Source organism: Nerophis lumbriciformis, linkage group LG10 (assembly GCF_033978685.3).
Source record: "Nerophis lumbriciformis linkage group LG10, RoL_Nlum_v2.1, whole genome shotgun sequence".
Taxonomy (NCBI): Eukaryota; Metazoa; Chordata; class Actinopteri; order Syngnathiformes; family Syngnathidae; genus Nerophis; species Nerophis lumbriciformis.
The window spans coordinates 37,746,839-37,769,290 of record NC_084557.2 but is presented as its reverse complement, the minus strand read 5'-3'; the positions used below and the strand labels follow the sequence as shown (position 1 = coordinate 37,769,290).

At 41.5% G+C, this 22,452-nt stretch overlaps 1 protein-coding gene across 1 annotated transcript in view; it reads left to right on the top strand.

The window, feature by feature from the left end:
• Positions 1 to 22,452, top strand: part of LOC133612100 (paired box protein Pax-6-like) — a 74,958-nt gene that overhangs the window by 33,488 nt on the left and 19,018 nt on the right. The window contains exons 5-7 of the mRNA XM_061969268.1: positions 2,018 to 2,180; positions 18,553 to 18,705; positions 22,038 to 22,120. Coding sequence (XP_061825252.1) covers positions 2,018 to 2,180; positions 18,553 to 18,705; positions 22,038 to 22,120 — 399 coding nt within the window. The remainder of the gene's footprint in view (positions 1 to 2,017; positions 2,181 to 18,552; positions 18,706 to 22,037; positions 22,121 to 22,452) is intronic.

The window sequence follows — 22,452 nt, the reverse complement described above, 5'->3', positions numbered from 1 at the left end:
AGCTCTGTCCTTCAAACTCACTTTTTTCCTTTCCATAATTGAAAAAACAAAGTTATGTAAATCCATTGCTATAATCTAATTATAGTAAATTAGACCAGATGTTTCAACGAATCTTACGGTGTTCACTGTGAGAATTTACTATGCCAACGAGAGGTGGGAAGGCTCATAACCCGGATTGTTGACCTTAAAAGAAAGCATAACAGTAGTGAACAGTTTTAAATGAATTTGAAAGACATGAAACATGAAATAACTACATACTGCTGGCAGGTAATAATCCAGTGTATACAATTATCAAATAAAAAATGAAAAAAGTAATTGCAATTTTTTTTTCAAGTGAACTGTATTATCTAATCGTTTACAACTAATGATGCAGTCATGTTCAACAGCAACACTTTAAAGGGGAACAGTACTTTTTGGGGAATTGTGCCTATGGTTCACAATCATTACGGGAGACAAGAATACGGATGTTGTTTTTTTAAGTGCATTCTAATTGGTAAATAAGCATAAATAAAAGTATGCTTACAATGGAGCCAAGAGGTTTTGTATTCCGCCCATAAAGGCCTCGGAAACAAACATCCAAAAACCAGAAACAATACTCCATTTATATTTTGTGGCTTGAATAGTAACCAAGTATTAGTGACATTGTTATTATAAGCGCTAACACAGACAGACTAACTATAGTGGCGCCGTGATCACAGAGAGGTAACTAGCTTATGCTGCTATGTTGACATCATCGGCTGGTAAGCTGCTTTCTTGCCGTGAGCTCGTGAAAGTTTATTCTAGATCATAAATAATGCCTCTCACCTTGATGGTGGAAAGATGAGGACGTAATGCAACACGTTGGTACACTTTGACAGCCAATTTAGACCCGAAAATGGCGAGAAAGACACAAAAAAACGCTTGGTTCCACCGCTTTTTTCTTGGCGAGGATTAGGAGTCATTCTTCATCTGAACGGGATTATATGAACATCCTAAAATCCCAGTTGACATTGTACAGTCAGTGATGTTTTATTATGTTTGTAGGCTGTAAGGAAGTCTGGAGTGAGTAGTAATCAGTGATGTTGTCAAAGGAAAAGCAAACGTGATGTGTTTTTTAATTTAATGCAAGTATGACATGTTATTATGAATGTGTCTCTTACTACATTACATATATTTACAGCATGTATATACAACCTTGATGGAGGTTTTTAATGTTTTTTTAAGGGCTTTATAGGCAGAATAGAGCGACCCAATAGACTCGACTGACCTTGGATCGCATTGATTTACTAGAAAAAAGCATTAAAAAAATTGTGGGGACAAGAGGAGGACAAGACAACAACAACATATACATATATATATATATGTCTTAATAAGGTTATCCAAAAAATAGTGCTCGATACCGTAGTAGAGCGCAATATATGTATGTGTGGGAAAAAAGATCACAAGACTACTTCATCTCTACAGGCCTGTTTCATGAGGGGTTCCCTCAATCATCCTGATGATATGATATATATATATATATATATATATATATATATATATATATATGTATATTCTTCTACTCAATGTGGCCACTGTGTCAAAACATTTGGTGACTCCTGGATTGCAGAGTAGACATGTAGCGTGAGGCCCACAAGCACTTTTAACCTCTCTCCACAGGCAAGCGGCTGCGGATTATAAGGAATAAAATCACCAGAGACAGCTTCTTACCTGAAGCTGTCAGACTGCTGAACACTAACCGGGTTCCATAGTCCCCCTCGGTTTTTTTTCTGCCCCCAAATTGCCTATTTATTACTGCCTCTTGTAATACTTGCACCAAATTTCATACTGTATATGTGCAAATGTGTATGAGTATGACAAATAAAGCTCCTTAAATCCGCATCTGTAAATACTACGAATATATAAACTTTTACTTACCAGCATTGTAGAAACGAACACCTCTTATTACTAGTGCAAAATTACTAACATTTTGATGTAATGTAAATTCCATTTGATGTATTAATATGCAGCAAAATTGTGGTTGTTCTTTCCTTATCAGGTTTCCTCTATAAACCGAGTGCTAAGGAACTTGGCCAGTGACAAGACGCAAATAGGAACAGAAGGAAGTGAGGGGATGTTTGAAAAGCTCAAAATGCTTAATGGTCAAGGAACCTGGGCGGGGCGAACTGGGTGGTACCCTGGCTCCACACTCATTGCCACTGGTAAGAAATTAATGTAATAGCTTACACTTTGCTAATCCTCCTGTCTGTGTTCTATGTCAATGGCACGGATAGAATTAATTTCTATTTAACTATGTTGACCAAGAATAGTGCAAATAGCTCAAGCTGCACATAGGGCAAAGACATAGCCAAGTAACAAACACCACTCAGAGCCAAGACGACTGTGGACACACATATGGTCAAAAGTGAATCCAGTATTTAAGGGTGCTACGAACAGACAGCAATGTCTTTCCTGCCATATCTGTCTTTTCATGTCGTACTTGCAATGTATCCTTGTTTTAATATCTGTGATGTCACTACCAATGGAAATGCAAGAATGACGCAAGCTCGATATAAATTGTCTGGTAACTCCCCCATATCATATACTGGTTCCTCATTGTGTCAAGTGTCCTAGCTTTACCCACTATCAGGCACCAAATATATTAGTTATTAGTTTTGGGAATGGTTGGTGCTTGGGTTAGAACCCAGTGACAGCAGAAAATGGCCACAAAAGGAAGTGCGGCCACGTTCAAAAACCCACTTAGGCTCAATTTGAATAGCCCTCCTCCGCCCATGTTTTTGCCTTCTCTACTTGGTTTTGCACGTTCATGTCAACCATGAGGTACTGTATTGCTTTGATTTTACTGTCGTCACGTCCTGTCACGTCACGTCAGCTCTGTTCTCAATGGGTACTAGGTGCCATTTTGCCTTTCTCGACTAAAAAATCCCCTATGCATGTGTTCTTTTCGGCTGTACGAATCGTTGAAATCACGAAAAGAATAAACATTTCTTCAGAGTTCCTCGAGAGGTAATCAAAAAGGGCAGAAGAGCGCAAGATTTTACGAAACGGCGAAGAGAAAAGCATGCAGCTCACACTCCAGTCCAAGGGAGCAGAGTCAAAGAATGAATGAGTTTGCTGTGATCACTTTGTTAAAAGTTTGTTTGATATACAGTACAGGCCAAACGTTTGGACACACCTTCTCATTCAATGTTTTTTCTTTATTTTCATTACTATTTACATTGTAGATTGTCACTGAAGGCATCAACACTATGAATGAACACATGTGGAGTTATGTACTTGAAAGGTGAAATAACTGAAAACATGTTTTATATTCTAGTTTCTTCAAAATAGCCACCCTTTGCTCTGATTACTGCTTTGCACACTCTTGGCATTCTCTTGATGAGCTTCAAGAGGTAGTCACTGTGTGTGTGCCTTATCAGGGTTGATTAGTGGAATGTATTGCTTTATCAATGGGGTTGGGACCATCAGTTGTGTTGTGAATGAGAAGGTGTGTCCAAACTTTTGGCCTGTGCTGTACTTTTAACGTTTATTTATTTAAGTATTATCTTGATATTATTTGTATTTCTTAAACACGTGCTAACACGTGTTTATGAAATACACCAACTTGTTGTATCAGTGACGTGTTGTCACTGGAAGCAGGTGAGGCAGGGCCTGCCATCATGGAAATAAAAAAAATGTAAAAAGAAAAAAAAAAAATTAAATTGTTATATGTATCCAGTGATTATACTATAAAGTTATTTTCCGTTTAACTTCACCAGTTTTCGATTATTTTTATTCAAAATCGCTGAATTTTCACATTTGCCGTTCAAATACTAAGAAGAGACGGTGCGGTGATCAGCAGCCAGTTGAGGCACGTCACTCAATTGTGCCTCACCATGGATTGCGGACTCGGCTAACTGCTGGCCTGCTGTGCAGTGAGACCGTATTGCTATATGAATTATATTATACATTTCCATAGTTTAGTTAGCTGAGGTATATATTGTACAGTGTATTTTGTCAACAACTGTATGTGTGTAACGTATTTCTTGTGCTGAGCAATCATAAAACTGCTGCGAAGACGCACTGGCTGAGGCTCGCGTAATCCCACCTCCTGGTGCCGGTTATTGCACCTCCGCCGCAGACTGCACCCTCCGACGAGAGCGCCACACCAACCAAAGCCCACACCCAAACCCTCCACGTGCAAGACCGAATCCACCCAAAAAAAGTCACTTAACAAGAAGCCAAAAAGTGCAAAAACAACAATGCTCGCGCCGGAGGAGCGTGAACGACTGCAGGGACACAACATTAGATACATCTGCAGACTGCAACACGGATTTCATATTTCATTTATTCACAACTCCTCCAACATGAACACCACTGTTCCCGCACTTATAAGTAAAGGTAAGACCATAATAACGGTTTTTTTAATTAAATGTGCTTTTTTGTGTGCTACAGTTTGTATGTGTAAAGTTAAAGTTAAGTTAAAGTACCAATGATTGTCACACACACACTAGGTGTGGTGAAATTTGTCCTCTGCATTTGACCCATCCCCTTGCTCACCCCCTGGGATGTGAGGGGAGCAGTGGGAATAATTGTTGGTGATTTAACCCCCAATTCCAACCCTTGATGCTGAGTGCCAAGCAGGGAAGAATGCTGATATGAGCTTTTAAACATAACCCGTTAACTGCTGCCAATCAAATGGTGAATAAGATACTCTTTAGGGTTCATACGTTTGTAAATCTGACTGTGATGAAGTCAGTGCCTCACCAGTCATGAACTTCACCGCACGTCACTGCGGTGTATACAAAAAGCACCAACTCGGCGAGTCTAAATAAAAGAAAGCAAATGTGAGCAAAACCTAAATTAATTAAGTTTTTACCAAAGGCAACAAACATAAATGAAGCTCTCAGGACATACACAATGGTGACATCGATAGTTATTTAAAAAAACGTGACTCGTAAACAAGCGCATGCAACAGCAACAAACATGGCAGTAGACGCAAAGTTAAATCATAAAATGCAACCTGACCGGAGCAAAAACTATATATATTTATCCAGGGGAGTCTTGATCTGTTTTGTCGTGTAGAATTTGTCTGGAGCACAGTAGTTCGATATGTCTGGGAACATTACCGACATATAATGCTTGAAAACTCCCGACAAATCTGTTTTTGATAAAGTATAGGTTTTTTTTGCATTGCATAGTTTGATTTTTTTGCTCATATCTGCTTTTTGCAGGAAGATTTAAGCCTCTTTTGTACTCAGATAGTTTGCATGCTTTGCTGTATAACAGCCATCTATCTTGGCTGGGTTGACCACCACTGCTTTCCACTTTCGAGAAGAAGCCAAATATCAGAACACAAGCAATAATCCGTCAGGTGGGGAGGAAGGACGAAGTACCTCCCTCGAAGCGAAATGAGCTCACAGACCAGAAACACAGAGAAGCGTACAAATGTTAGGAATGAGCGTAGATATTGTTTTTCATAACAATGACACTGGTGGTTCAGTGAGACTTCAAACCTTTGCTACTGTACATAAATACTGGCTTTAAACAAAAATACACAATGGAACATATTTTACATACCGCAAGCTGATGCGGCAGCAGTTGCATATTTCACCAAAAACCTTATCTTTTAAAACGTTGTTCTTTTTAATGAAGACAGACGAAAAATACATAAAAATGTTCGCGTGTGACTGCATCTTGAAAGTAAACAAATATTTGTCGTATCTGCCTTATTCACTGCTGGCAAACGGCAAGGGTTGATGACATAGCAAGACTCGATCGACGTCCATATGCATTGGGGCTTATTTGCAATACTTCACCATGACACTAGATGCTAGAATGGAGGTTAATTTGTGTCTGTATTACAAAGCTTTTTTTTTGGACACTGAATTTATGTAACTGATTTTTTTGCATTTGAATTTTGCGAACTGAATTATTTTCCATCAAATTATGCTGACAATTTCATTGAAAATTAATTCAGTGTTCTAAAATTAACTGTACAAAAATTCAGTGTAAAAAAATTTGCTGCTTCAAAATGCAAGACTCCATCCATCCATCCATTTAGTAGAAAATGGATGGCAAAAGGTAACACCAAACATGGCTATGGCTGTGGACAAGACTGTGGCAAAGAAACGCTGGAGGTATGCACAAGAAGATACAAATCACCCTGGCACAGGACAGACAGAGGGCGAGACATTTAAGCATGGGGGAACAGGTGAAATCAATGAAGACAAACGATGACACACGAGGAAGGGCAACTGATCTGAAACGAGAGGGAGAGTTAGCTTTTCAAAATAAAACAGGAAGTGACAAGACAACCTGAAACCAGACAAAACACAGACAAGACTTCACCCAGGTGTGACCAAACCCAGCTAATGAGGTGTCAAGTTTGAAGTCACGTGACACAGGTCTTGCAAAACAGCATAAACAGCAACCTTGGCATAATACAACATAGTTAACAATTCAATGCGGCCCGCTGGATATTTTCAAACTATAGAAATAATTCTAATGGTTAGAATCTGAACTTTTGAGTGACATATGAAGCTCTGCTTCATGCAGACGAGGCAGAACAGAGTAGGGCAGAGTGGACGGGGCTTGTTTACAGAGGAAAAAAAGGCTGATAGTGAGTGTCAGACAGAGGCCTGCAGAACAGTGATTTTATATTCAATATGTGTATGTTTTTAACTCTTTGCGTTTGTTTCCCTGTGTTTGTTGCATATTTGTTGCTCTTGCTCGATTGTAAAAGATGTCAAGCAAGACACCTTCTTGCTTGACATCTTTTCTGCAGGAGCACAACGCATATTCTCAATATCCAGTGTTTTATTGTTCATAGATTATATTGTAAATCCCACATTCTATATTTTCATGTACTGTATATTCTGACTGTCATATAATTTGATAAAATAACTAATGTTCATTCCGTTTTTGAGATGTTTTTTTTGTTTTTTTTTTACTTAAAAAGAATGTAGGATTTACAATATTAACTATGAACAATAAAACACTGAATATCTAAAATACATGAACGTTGCTCCTTTACTGCAGACCAGCTCCTTGATCGACATATTTTCAAAGATGCAAAAAACACGGCGAAAAATAAAGGCAAAAGGATAAAAAAAAAATCCACTTACTCGATATAATATCACTGTTCCTCTCTGAGCTGCCACCTTAACGTGGTAGAGGAGTTTGCGTGTCCCAATGATCCTAGGAGCTATGTTGTCCGGGGGCTTTATGCCCCCTGGTAGGGTCTCCCAAGACAAACTGGTCCTAGGTGAGGGATCAGACAAAGAGCAGCTCGAAGACCTCCATGAAAAATAAAAACCAAGGACCCAGATTTCTCTCGCCCGGACGCGGGTCACCGGGGGCCCCCTCTGGAGCCAGGCACGGAGGTGGGGCACGATGGCGAGCGCCTGGTGGCCGGGCCTGTCCCCATGGGGCCCGGCCGGGCACAGCCCGAAGAGGCAACGTGGGTCCCCCCTCCAATGGGCTCACCACCCATAGCAGGGGTCATAGAGGTCGGGTGCGATGTGAGCTGGGCGGAAGCCGAAGGCAGGGCACTTGGCGGTCCGATCCTCGGCTACAGAAGCTATTGTAGCTCTTGGGACGTGGAACGTCACCTCGCTGGGGGGGAAGGAGCCTGAGCTAGTGCGTGAGGTGGGGAAGTTCCGGCTAGATATAGTCGGACTCACTTCGACGCACAGCAAGGGCTGGACTCTTTTCCACTCTGGCGTTGCCGGGAGTGAGAGGCGACGGGCTGGGGTGGTAATTCTTGTTTACCCCCCGGCTCAGAGCCTGCACATTGGAGTTCAACCCGGTGGACGAGAGGGTAGCTTCCCTCCGCCTTCGGGTGGGGGATGGGTCCTGACTGTGGTTTGCGCTTACGCGCCAAACCGCAGCTCAGAGTACCCACCCTTTTTGGATTCACTCGAGGGAGTACTTGAGAGTGCCTGCCCGGGTGATTCCCTCGTTCTACTGGGGGACTTCAATGCTCATGTTGGCAGCGACAGTGAAACCTGGAGAGGCGTGATTGGGAAGAATGGCTGCCCCGATCTGAACCCGAGCTGTGTTTTGTTATTGGACTTTTGTGCCCGTCACAGATTGTCCATAACGAACACCATGTTCAAACATAAGGGTGTCCATATGTGCACTTGGCACCAGGACACCCTAGGCCGCAGTTCCATGATCGACTTTGTAGTTGTGTCATCGGATTTGCGGCCTCATGTTTTGGACACTCGGGTGAAGAGAGGGGCAGAGCTTTCTACCGATCACCACCTGGTGGTGAGTTGGCTGCGATGGTTGGGGAGGATGCCGGACAGACCTGGCAGGCCCAAACGCATTGTGAGGGTTTGCTGGGAACGTCTGGCAGAGTCTCCTGTCAGAGAGAGTTTCAATTCCCACCTCCGGAAGAACTTTGAACATGTCACGAGGGAGGTGCTGGACATTGAGTCCGAATGGACCATGTTCCGCGCCTCTATTGTCGAAGCGGCTGATTGGAGCTGTGGCCGCAAGGTAGTTGGTGCTTGTCGTGGCGGTAATCCTAGAACCCGTTGGTGGACACCGGCGGTGAGGGATGCCGTCAAGCTGAAGAAGGAGTCCTATCGGGTTCTTTTGGCTCATAGGACTCCTGAGGCAGCGGACAGGTACCGACAGGCCAAGCGGTGTGCGGCTTCAGCGGTCGCAGAGGCAAAAACTCGGACATGGGAGGAGTTCGGGGAAGCCATGGAAAACCACTTCCGGACGGCTTCGAAGAAATTCTGGACCACCACCCGCCGCCTCAGGAAGGGGAAGCAGTGCACTATCAACACCGTGTATGGCGAGGATGGTGTTCTGCTGACCTCGACTGCGGATGTTGTGCATCGGTGGAGGGAATACTTCGAAGACCTCATCAATCCCACCAACACGTCTTCCTATGAGGAAACAGTGCCTGGGGAGTCTGTGGTGGGCTCTCCTATTTCTGGGGCTGAGGTTGCTGAGGTAGTTAAAAAGCTCCTCGGTGGCAAGGCCCCGGGCGGAGATGAGACCCGCCCGGAGTTCCTTAACCCTTTGATGCATAACATATGCACACCCCTTTTAATGCACAACATGGGTCAAAAATGACCCGCACCAATTTCCCATGTTATTTCATGCTGCCTGAGTGTTTCTTTGCTGTATCTTTTGAAATCAATGTATTTTATAATTTAATAATTCAAGTATTCTTTAAAAATCTTGTTTTTGATTACCACAAATCATTATTTATATTTTTCCTACCTTACCTTATGAACAAAAGTATTTTTTGTAATACTACATCAAGTTTACACACATGGGTCAAAAATGACCCATTATCCAAGTGCGATTTAAAAATGGATGAAGGCATATTACAATAATGTTTTACTTCAAATACTTATTTTAGATGTGATTCAGGCCAAACAATCATACATTTATTATTTGAAACCTGTTTATTTGTCATTTTGGCAAACATCTGGCAGTAACAAAAATAAACTTGTGAATTAGACCAACGTAAAATAAAATTGTCAATTCAGTTCTTATGATTCTTTTATTCTTTATTAGTTAGTTATCAGATTCCTCACATGTAGCACACATTACCACTGTGCGTTTGTGCTCCTTGCACACAGGCTTCTTGCACTGCGAACACCAGCTTTTGACTTTTCTGTCTTTGGCAGATGGGCAGATCGCACATCTCTTCCTCTTCGCCGTGCCCTTCTGTCTTATGTCCTCTTCTGGTTGGGTGGTGACTATGGTTTGTTTTTCTATCCCGCATCTTCCCATTGCCTCTATGATATGCTTTTGGAGTGTGGGTGCGCCCTCCATGCGGCTCTTTATATGTGGCATGACCAGCTCTTTGCCCAGCTTCTTGATGAATAGTCGGCGTGCATTGGTGACACCACCCATGTAACCAGGGTGTTCTGCAGTGAAGTTGGTGTAAGCATTGAGAGTGGCAATATCCAGCATATTGTACCAGAGCACCATGGGCCACCTCCGTGTTCTCCGCTTGCATGTGTAGGTGCCAACCATCTGATCTGTTGTGTCCACTCCTCCTTTTGTTCTGTTGTAGTACAGTATCACTTCTGGTTTCTTCTTCTGACTGTCATCCACTGCTTTGTCATCATGCATTGTGCTCAGAAGGAATTAATTCCTCTTTCTTGACACTTTTCCACGTTTTCCCTTTAGCTGCGGCTGCTCTTTGTCCCTCTAAGTTGGTGCATTTTAGAACCTCCTCAATGATGTTGTCATTGATGAACATATCCCATGCATCTTTCCGTGAAAGGTCCTGGGCAACGTCTGAGCCTCAGAATGTTATGGCTTCTTGTTCTGCTGGAAGTGGGGGGATTCTCATTCCAGTAAGACCCCTTTTTACTCAGTCTATTGGACTGGGTCTGTGCTTCCTCTTCTGAGGATTCATCATCAGATGAGTCACCTATGTCTATGTCTTCTTCATCTAGGAGAGCTGGATTTGAAGACACACCCACATCTTCAGCTTGATCCTGGGGCACATAGTCCGGGTCATCATCCTCAGATATTTCAGACTCTGAATCAATTCCAATCGCCTCCTCATCTGGTTCTTCATCCAGCATCCTTAGAACCATCTCAGCTGTAAATATTTTAGCCATACTCTGGATAAAGCAAATCAAACGTACAATACTGTAAAATGCACATCAATCTAAATTCCTATCTTGAGTTTTATGTTGGTGACCCAGCTATAAGATTAGTTTAGCTAACAAGAATATGTCAACAGTTAGCTAATAGTATTGCAAATATTTCCCTTTCTGACAAGTGATGCACTAAATTATGCCAACCCTTTCACAAGGCATCAAATATTTTCTTAGGTAGAACAATTGTAAAATAACTTACTTACTTATCAGATGTTCAAAGGTGTTGAGTAGAAAAATGTGTCAGGTGAGCAGTTGTCTGCACCAAATACATTCCTAATTGCAAACAGGCTAAAATTCAAAAGGTTCCTACCAAATGTCACAGTGAATGCAGGTGGGTCATTTCTGACCCATGTGTGTGAAGTTGATGTATGAATACAAAAGCTGTGCTTGTTCATAAAGTAAGAAAGGAAACATAAAAAATATGATTTTAGCTGAACAACAACATGATATTTACTGAATATATGTGATAGTAAACGATAAAATACATTTATTTGAAATATATAGCAAAGCAATGCTCAGGCTAACATGAAATAACATAGAAAATAGATGTGGGTCATTATTGACCCATGTTGTGCATTGGAAGGGTAGTAATACAAAAATCATTTTTATTCAAAAATTATGAAGAGAAAGAATGAAATAACAATGTTTAATGACCAAAAACAAGTTAATTGAGGAATACCTGGAATACTGAAAGATTACATTCAATTATTGCAAAGAAACAGATAATAAAAATTTGGTTGGGTCACATTTGACCCATGTTATGCGTCAAAGGGTTAAGGCTCTGGATGCTGTGGGGCTGTCTTGGTTGACAAGACTCTTCAGCATCGCGTGGACATCGGGGGCGGTACCTCTGGATTGGCAGACCGGGGTGGTGGTTCCTCTCTTTAAGAAGAGTAACCGGAGGGTGTGTTCTAACTATCGTGGGATCACACTCCTCAGCCTTCCCGGTAAGGTCTATTCAGGTGTACTGGAGAGTAGTCGAACCTCGGATTCAGGAGGAACAGTGTGGTTTTCGTCCTGGTCGTGGAACTGTGGACCAGCTCTATACTCTCGGCAGGGTCCTTGAGGGTGCATGGGAGTTTGCCCAACCAGTCTACATGTGTTTTGTGGACTTGGAGAAGGCATTCGACCGTGTCCCTCGGGAAGTCCTGTGGGGAGTGCTCAGAGAGTATGGGGTATCGGACTGTCTGATTGTGGCAGTCCGCTCCCTGTGTGATCAGTGCCAGAGCTTGGTCCGCATTGCCGGCAGTAAGTCGGACACGTTTCCAGTGAGGGTTGGACTCCGCCAAGGTTGCCCTTTGTCACCGATTCTGTTCATAACTTTTATGGATGTGGTCCTGATGGCTTCTTCTGGCCAGGATCTTCAGCTCTCACTGGATCGGTTCGCAGCCGAGTGTGAAGCGACTCGGATGAGAATCAGCACCTCCAAGTCCGAGTCCATGGTTCTCGCCCGGAAAAGGGTGGAGTCCCATCTCCGGGTTGGGGTGGAGATCTTGCCCCAAGTGGAGGAGTTCAAGTACCTCGGGGAGTCTTGTTCACGAGTGAGGGAAGAGTGGATCGTGAGATCGACAGGCGGATCGGTGCGGCGTCTTCAGTAATGTGGACGCTGTATCGATCCGTTGTGGTGAAGAAGGAGCTGAGCCGGAAGGCAAAGCTCTCAATTTACCGGTCGATCTACGTTCCCATCCTCACCTATGGTCATGAGCTTTGGGTTATGACCGAAAGGACAAGATCACGGGTACAAGCGGCCGAAATGAGTTTTCTCCGCCGGGTGGCGGGGCTGTCCCTTAGAGATAGGGTGAGAAGCTCTGCCATCCGGGGGGAGCTCAAAGTAAAGCCGCTGCTCCTCCACATCGAGAGGAGCCAGATGAGGTGGTTCGGGCATCTGGTCAGGATGCCACCCGAACGCCTCCCTAGGGAGGTGTTTAGGGCACGTCCGACCGGTAGGAGGCCGCGGGGAAGACCCAGGACACGTTGGGAAGACTATGTCTCCCGGCTGGCCTGGGAACGCCTCGGGGTCCCACAGGAAGAGCTGGACGAAGTGGCTGGGGAGAGGGAAGTCTGGGCTTCCCTGCTTAGGCTGCTGCCCCCGCGACCCGACCTCGGATAAGCCGAAGAAGATGGATGGATGGATGGTTCCTATGGTCACCGTGGTGTGTTGTTCATCTATTAATGACCAAACTTTGTCTTGTGAACAATGAGCTTATGCTCAAACATGTATTTTTCCTTCTATGAATGCATCCAAACATGTTTTCTTCATTACGTTTACCTGAACATCATAATCCAGCACCACATTGTGTATCACACTGAGATTAGCTGCATATCATGACAACTAGAAACTGTATGTCACTCAAAAGTACAGATTACATTGGAATCATTTCTAGAGTTTGAAAACATCTAGCGCTATGAAATGCTAGTTATATTGCCTAGTTAACTACCTTTTTTATGCTGTTTTGCAAGACATGTGTCACTCGACTTCAAACTTGACACCTTATTGGCTGGTTCTGAGACAGGAATGATTGCTTCAGTCTTAATTTACACTGAATTGTTTACACTGAATTTGGAAAACACTGATTTTTAAAACACAGATTTTTTTCCAAAAAATTGTCACAAAATGTAAGTTACGTAAATTCAGTTCGAAAAAAAAAAAGCAAACTTAGTCATTGTGGTCCACCACAGAACAAAAACAACCTGGTCATTTACCTTTTGTTGTGAAATACTACCATGCGAGCTGTGTACACATATGACCGTGCAATGGATATCACTGATCAATGTTTACTGTATTTGATATGGGCCAAGGTTGTCTTCAAATAGTCAAAGATTCAACAATTCAAATCAGAGGAGTCTGATTTGACGATCAGCCCTGTAGTCAAATCCTACAATAACCCTTTTCTCCCCTCCGTGGGAAGGAGATGAGTTGAGTACCTGCTGAGACCCTGCGTACAGCAGGTGTAGTGGCAGGATAGATTGATTGCGCTCATCATCCATCCATCCGTCCATCCATTTTCCTTCAGCTTATCCCAGCTGCACTCGAGCGGAAGGCAGGGTACACCCTCGACAATTTGCCATCTCATTAAAGTGCCAACACAGACTGACAGCCATTCAACACTCACACATCTTCTAAAATATTGGATTTGTAAAATATTGTGGCCCGGAGGTGTAGCTCTCCTTTTGCCAAGGTAATGATCCTTCTGCTGATTGACATACAGAAACCTTGTTACGACTTTTCCTTCCTCTATTTAGTCAAGTTTGTATTCAACAAATGAAATATTTGTCTTGTTGACTTTATTGAAAGACTGTATTATTTTTATAAGTACCTTTATTAACTTTCGGAGGGTCATCGTATACTACTCGAGCACATCCGTGTGACGTTACTGACACCTAGTGACCAGTTCCGCATACATCATCTTCTGTGTATGTTTCTTTAAAAAAACGCCATAGATGGGTGATGGATGGATTTTTTATTGTCATTGCACAAGTACAACAACATTTTATTTTCAGCACAATCCCGTACAAGATTAGACAAACAAACATTATACAGTCTTACAGAACAGGAACGCTGATGGGTCGCCACTACCGTGCCCCGTTAAAGGTGGGAAAAAGGTAGCCTATGTTTGCCTTATGTTAGCTCTGCCCCTGGTACTGCTAGGGTTTGTTTGTTTGTTAGTTAGCAATGCAGATTCAAAAGTTATGGGCGGATGTTGATGAAACTTTAAAAAAATGACACAAATGCAATAAGAAACAAGTGATTGAAAAATAAGTATTTTCTATTGGAAGATAGGGCTTGGCAAAGGGCTGCATTCTCTGGGTGCTTTTTTTAGTTATTATTTAGTGCTGTCAAAATTAATGCGCAACTGTCATTGGTCTAAATCTGATTAAAAAATGTAATGTAACAAACTACAGTATTTGCAGTGGAGAATGACTCAAATCCCCTGAACATCTCGTGCAAAGCATTTCAAGCAGTTTGTCCAAGCAGTGTTTCAGTGATAGGTTGCTGAATCTTAAAAAGATGTTGGAGTACAAAAAAAGAATACAGTCCACCAACATAAAGTACTACTCACAATCTGCAGGAAGGCATTTGCTTTTCACCAAACTATCTTAAAATACTGAATGTACAACACAAAGGGAATAACAGGTCCATCTTATTGTGGATGAATGTTTTTTTTATATGTAAAAAACATTTTTAAGTCTCTTTGCTCATGCAAAATGTAACATAATTACCGTATTTCTGGGTTATAAGGCGGACTTAAAATCCTTTTTTCCCCTCAAAACTCGACAGTGCGCCTTATAATCCGGTGCATCTAATGTACGGAATAATTCTGGTTTTGCTTACCGACCTCGAAACGATTTTATTTTGTACATGGTGTAATGATAAGTGTGACCAGTAGATGGCAATCAAACATAAGAGATACGTGTAGACTGCAATATGATGGCAGTCACACACAAGAGGTACGTGTACACTGCAATATGATGGCAATATGACTCAAGTAAACAACACCACAATGTTATATGTTCCATTGACAAAATAGAACATTACACAAGGCCCTCGAAAATCTATCAAAATGTTTTAGTACGACTTTGGTAAACTATGAAGCCACACCGCTTGATGGGTTGTAGTGTGCTTCAACATAGGAGTATTATTATGGTGTGTGTATAAGGTAAGACACATTATCTGGCGTTTTGTTTCACAATATTATGCAAAGTCAACTTTTCTTACCTTCTGTTACCTGCTGATCTGCATTTGGGATCTGCATAAGTCCTGAAAAATAGTCAATAAACTTATACTTTTTCTCTATCTTCTTGTTATGGGACATTCATCATCCAGTGTTGCCATTTGTAATATAAAGTAGTGTCAAGTTCTTACTTATATTTGTCAGTAAACTCGCAATGAAAGCACTAAAACATACCGGTGTGGTGAGTTTACATTATTCACCCAAGGAACTTTAGTTATTAGAGAGTTCTGGTCGGACGGTTTTTCACAATTTTTTTTATTGCACTAGTGAGCCACGGATGAGGAGATGCTGCTCCATTATTGATTTAAGTAAAGTCTGAATGTCATTGAAACAGTTAGCTCCATCTTTTGACACTTCTTCCACTCCCGTCCTTGCACGCTACACCGGTACAACAAAGACGACGGGGAGAAGACGCTGCTGAAGGTGAGCCACGTAAATAAGACCACCCACAAAACGGCGCATCCTGAAGCGACTGTCAGAAAGTGGCTTGAAGATGAAAAAGATGTAAAACATAATTTATGCAACATTTTGTCCAAAGAACCACCATTACATGTTATTTATATTTTAAATTTATAAAAATATAATAATAATATGACTCCTTTAATGCGCCCTATAATCTGGTGCACTTTATATATGAAAAAAGATCGAAAATAGACCATTCAACGGCAGTGCACCTTATAATCCAGTGCGCTCTATGGTCGGAAAAATACGGTAATATACATTTAAAATTATGAATTTTTTATCTTGATCAATAGAAAATAATCTACAGCATCCATGTGATTAATCTTAATAAAATAGTTTGACAGCACGATGACTATTACATGTAACAAAAAGAACATGTATCATGGCAGTGGCCCATATACTGCTGCCCCTATTCCAGCACTATTTTGTAATGACAACAGCCAAGTCATGCTAAGCTACAACAAGTACCCCCCTCCATCTGTCTACAGTATGTTTGTGCATTTGTGTGCATATGTGTGACGGGGGAGAAAAGAGGTAGTGTCTGGTGACATTTGTGTCTTTTTACGCCCAATTGACTGTGACTCTGAGCAATTGCTTCATTCTCCTTCATAGGTTGTGTCCGCTGGAGATAATGAATAATTAGGCTGGCAGCACTATGACCATCACAAGGAGCTGGAGTCTGTTTTGATATTGTAAATTAAAAATATAAATATAATTTAAACGATTAACTGAACTGCTGCAATTATTGAGCAACTTTGCTTAATGTTTTTACCTCAAATAATCTAAACGACCGGAACTTGTTTTGTATATTAAATATTGTGCATACAGGGGCAAGTGTGGTTGCTTTTATGTTGGTATGGTAACTGCTAAACAAGTCACCACAATCCCTTAATTGTGGTGACTTAAGAAATGTGGGAAACAAGACAAGCATATGTCATAAATAAATTCATGAAATAATAATTCTAAATTGTACAATTTCAATGTTCAAATGTACTCAGATTAAGCCAAAAATGTCAAAACATACAAGGGCAGACACGTACGCTGAGTCCGCAGAGGTCCGCGCGTACTCAAAGCGGACGTCCACCAGGCCTGGGATTCTGCTACGCGCGCTCGGGTCACACAAAACACAGCTCGGCTCATATTTTTCTCATCGACCTGCATTAATGTATGTGTGAAACCATTTTAAGACAATTTAATTGCAGTAAATAGCTCAGACCCTCTCTTTATTCTACTGCTTCCCAAAACAACCAGTTAGTGTAGCTCCACTTTCTCGCAGTCAATGTATGGAGCCATGGAAAATAAATGTCAACAACGCGTACAGATTGTGGGATTCACGGGTAACTACAACGCGGCCGTGTGCATGACTATGCAAGCTCTGATGACTGCAGACATTCTACACGAAGTCCGTTCCGCCTACAGTACGCTGGAGTCTGTACACCTAAGGCTGAAATTTTACCAATATTTTTATTCATAGGTTTTAGGGCATGAATTGCACCACTTAATGCACTTTGACACATCACTACGGTGATGCTCTAACAACATTGTGTTATTAGCGATGATAATGACAACTAGAAAAGCACTTGAAGCCAGGCCCTATCTCTGAATAGTAAAAAAGTCCTAAATCCAGACAGTGATCCCCAAAATGTAATAACTTGATCTTTTCCCTTGCCCAACATGTCCTGAAATTTTCATTACAATCCACTAGTAACTTTTTGATATTTATAGTGGAATTATGGAAACTGAGTGAACACTCTTGTCAGTCATCCACTATATATTTGTCTCCTACAAGTACACACACACACACACACACACACACACACACACACACACATAAATGTTTTGTATTTGTTGCCTTCTTGAGACCTTCGAAAAATGCCTACCTCTTTAGGACCACCCTTTCCAGATATATATAAAGATTTGTATTTACAATGTTAATAATATATACATACAATGCAAATATAAAAAAGGTAAGCTTTTAGTTGTTGTTTTTTATTTAATTTTTTGTTTGTAATTGGTTTTTAATCTTCATTATTTACTTCAAGTTATTACAGTATATCTCTATATACATATGTATTTTTATTTTTTAAATTAATTTTGGCCAAAGGGGGTGTGTTGCAATTTCTTACACACACTTATTACATATGTTGGCCAGAGGGGAAGCACTTAATTTTTTACACACACTTGTTATTTCATATGTAGACTAGGGGGCGAGCCCTTTTAAAACCGATACACAGTCAATTTGAAAAATCCCTCCTTTTTGAGACCACCCTAATTTTGATAGCTTTCACCCCCAGGGGTGCAAATGAGACATTCTCCAGGAGTTGCTATGGTTTTCCGTACTGGGACCATGATTTTGGTCCTAACTTGTTCACCGGTTCTCATATGGAAGGTACTTTTCACAGTGTGTGTGAAAATTATAAGGTAACATCGCAGAAATGATTTGGATCAGGCTCAAAGTCTAATCAGTTGTTCCTTATCCCATTTCTGACATTTCCTGAAAATCCTCCTATAACCCTTTGAGTTATTTTGCTAACTAACTGACCGACTGACACAGAAACCAATAGCAACAATTACATAACCTCCTGGCCCAGGTAATAAAGAATTTAATTGAATGTAATTTAATTATTTTAGTATGAAGCACAGTACTAATAGAAGGTGAAAACTATACATTAACGTCACTAGATAGTAAAATATACAAACAACATACAGGATGTTATATAAACATGTGCTTGTTTCCTCCATCTTTGAGGTAGAATGTGCGCAGACAGGAAGGGTGGAAAACACGATATCGGACAGCTCCAACAACGACGACCCAGAGGAGACTCAAATGAGGCTTCAACTGAAGAGGAAACTGCAGAGAAACAGAACATCGTTCACACAGGACCAAATAGAAGCACTTGAGAAAGGTTTGCATCTACGTATGAACTAACATTTCTGATAATATGGCTGTATAAATGCATTGATATATTATTTATTAAACATTAATACATTATCATTGTGTTTTGAACACGGCCCATTTCGAACCACCAAGACCACCACGAAAAATGAACATATTTAAATGTTTTGTGTGGTACCCACGGTTATCAGGGTTCATGGCTGATGAGTGACTTGATAACCAGGTTTTGTGTTTGGTGTTGATGCGTGTTTTTCGCGAATTGCAGAACCGTCATGAACCGCCATGTAAACCGGCAATGTGTGAAAGACCCTTCAGAATATCTGTTGGTGCAATTTTGTGTGGAATTTACATGTTCCTCATGTGCGTGGGTTTTCTCCAGGCTAATTGGAGACTCTAAATTTTCCATATATGTGAATGACTGTACGTATCTAAGTCCCTCTTTGATTTCGCAATGTCACGATCACACTATTTAAAGCAAATTCAACCAATTCAACCACTTACCGTGAAATACTGATGCGCAATTAATCGATTTTAAAACGTAATCTGATCAATTATGACGATATCAAAAAAGACAATCGTCGACACAATGTTATTCTCTATTATGTCTTGCACCTCCATACAGAAGGACAACGATCTCTGCAGCAAACCACCAATCAGGCCTGTATGGTAGAATGGCCACCATTCTTTCGTAAAAGTTTGCCAAAATCCACCCGAAAGACTCTCGGACCATGAGAAACAACATTTTTTGGTCTGATGAGACAAAGATTGAACTCTTTGTCATGAATTCCAGACATCATGTTTGGAGAAAACCAGGCACCAGTCATCACCAAGCCAATACCATCCCTACAGTGAAGCATCGTGGTGGCATCATCATACTCTGGGGGATGTTTTTCAGTGGCAGGAACTGTGGGACTAGTCAGGATAAAGGGAAAGATGAGTGCAGAGACATCCTGGATGAAAACCTGCTCCAAAGCGCTCTTGAACTCAGACTGCGACGGTTCATCTTTCAGCAGTACAATGACCTTAAGCACACAGCCAATATATTAAAGGAATGGCTTCAGGACAACTCTGTAAATGTCCTTGGGTGGCCCAGCCAGAGTCCAGACTTGATCCTGATTGAATATCTCTGGAGAGATCTGAAAATAGCTGTGTCCCATCCCACCTGATGGAGCTGCAGGGGTGCTGCAAAGAGGAACAGGCGAAACTGCCCAATTATATATGTCCCAAGCTTGTGGCATCGTATTCAAAAAGACTTGAGGCTGTAAATGCTGCCAAAGGAACATCAACAGATAATTGAGCAAAGGCTGTGCTGGCTTATGTACGTGTGATTTCTTCGGGTTTTTTTCCCAATATATTTTAAAAAGCTCTAAAAGAACATTTTCACATAGTCATTATGGGGTATACAGGTAAAAGCCAGTAAATTAGAATATTTTGAAAAACTTGATTTATTTCAGTAATTGCATTCAAAAGGTGTAACTTGTACATTATATTTATTCATTGCACACAGACTGATGCATTCAAATGTTTATTTCATTTAATTTTGATGATTTGAAGTGGCAACAAATGAAAATCCAAAATTCCGTGTGTCACAAAATTAGAATATTACTTAAGGCTAATACAAAAAAGGGATTTTTAGAAATGTTGGCCAACTGAAAAGTATGAAAATGAAAAATATGAGCATGTACAATACTCAATACTTGGTTGGAGCTCCTTTTGCCTCAATTACTGCGTTAATGCGGCGTGGCATGGAGTCGATGAGTTTCTGGCACTGCTCAGGTGTTATGAGAGCCCAGGTTGCTCTGATAGTGGCCTTCAACTCTTCTGCGTTTTTGGGTCTGGCATTCTGCATCTTCCTTTTCACAATACCCCACAGATTTTCTATGGGGCTAAGGTCAGGGGAGTTGGCGGGCCAATTTAGAACAGAAATACCATGGTCCGTAAACCAGGCACGGGTAGATTTTGCGCTGTGTGCAGGCGCCAAGTCCTGTTGGAACTTGAAATCTCCATCTCCATAGAGCAGGTCAGCAGCAGGAAGCATGAAGTGCTCTAAAACTTGCTGGTAGACGGCTGCGTTGACCCTGGATCTCAGGAAACAGAGTGGACCGACACCAGCAGATGACATGGCACCCCAAACCATCACTGATGGTGGAAACTTTACTCTAGACTTCAGGCAACATGGATCCTGTGCCTCTCCTGTCTTCCTCCAGACTCTGGGACCTCGATTTCCAAAGGAAATGCAAAATTTGCATGGTTGGGAGATGGTTTGGGGTGCCATGTCATCTGCTGGTGTCGGTCCACTCTGTTTCCTGAGATCCAGGGTCAACGCAGCCGTCTACCAGCAAGTTTTAGAGCACTTCATGCTTCCTGCTGCTGACCTGCTCTATGGAGATGGACATTTCAAGTTCCAACAGGACTTGGCGCCTGCACACAGCGCAAAATCTACCCGTGCCTGGTTTACGGACAATGGTATTTCTGTTCTAAATTGGCCCGCCAACTCCCCTGACCTTAGCCCCATAGAAAATCTGTGGGGTATTGTGAAAAGGAAGATGCAGAATGCCAGACCCAAAAACGCAGAAGAGTTGAAGGCCACTATCAGAGCAACCTGGGCTCTCATAACACCTGAGCAGTGCCAGAAACTCATCGACTCCATGCCACTCCGCATTAACGCAGTAATTGAGGCAAAAGGAGCTCCAACCAAGTATTGAGTATTGTACATGCTCATATTTTTCATTTTCATACTTTTTAGTTGGCCAACATTTCTAAAAATCCCTTTTTTGTATTAGCCTTAAGTAATATTCTAATTTTGTGACACACGGAATTTTGGATTTTCATTTGTTGCCACTTCAAATCATCAAAATTAAATGAAATAAACATTTGAATGCATCAGTCTGTGTGCAATGAATAAATATAATGTACAAGTTACACCTTTTGAATGCAATTACTGAAATAAATCAAGTTTTTCAAAATATTCAAATTTACTGGCTTTTACCTGTATGTTAGAATTTTAAGGACAAAAAATATTTAATTCCATTTTACAATAAGGCTGTAACATAACATGTGGGAAAAAGTAAAGTGCTGCAAATACTTCCCAGATGCCCATCCATCCATCCATTTTCTACCGCTTATTCCCTCGGGGGCGCGGGGGGCGCTGGAGCCTATCTCAGCTACAATCGGGCGGAAAGCGGGGTACACCCTGGACAAGTCGCCACCTCATCACAGGGCCAACACAGATAGACAGACAGCATTCACACTCACATTCACACACTAGGGCCAAATTAGTGTTGCCAATCATCCTTGAAATCACTTATCAACTGAATAACACATGTAGTATTTTATTTTCAGAATTTGAGAGGACACATTATCCTGATGTGTTTGCACGAGAGCGTCTTGCCAACAAAATAGACCTACCAGAGGCACGAATACAGGTATTCCTTTTTGCTTTCATGCTTTTAGTGTATGCATATTTGTGCAATAGTGTTATTCTTAAAGTCATTTTGGTTTGAAAAGTTTGATACAGACGGGTTTGTGATGACCACTGTGGTCCGATCTACTAACATTTTGAGTGTACTAAAACATGTGCAAACTTGATAGTTCCCAAAGCTGATCTGCTAAGCTCATGCTAAGAATTGTGTCTCCTAATGGGGGACCTATCATGCAAAACCTGTTGTTGTGTATTTGGGATCTGCATAAGTCCCCAAAATTTGAACTCAAACCATGGCAGAAATATTTACAAAACAATCCTTACCATATTGCCTTT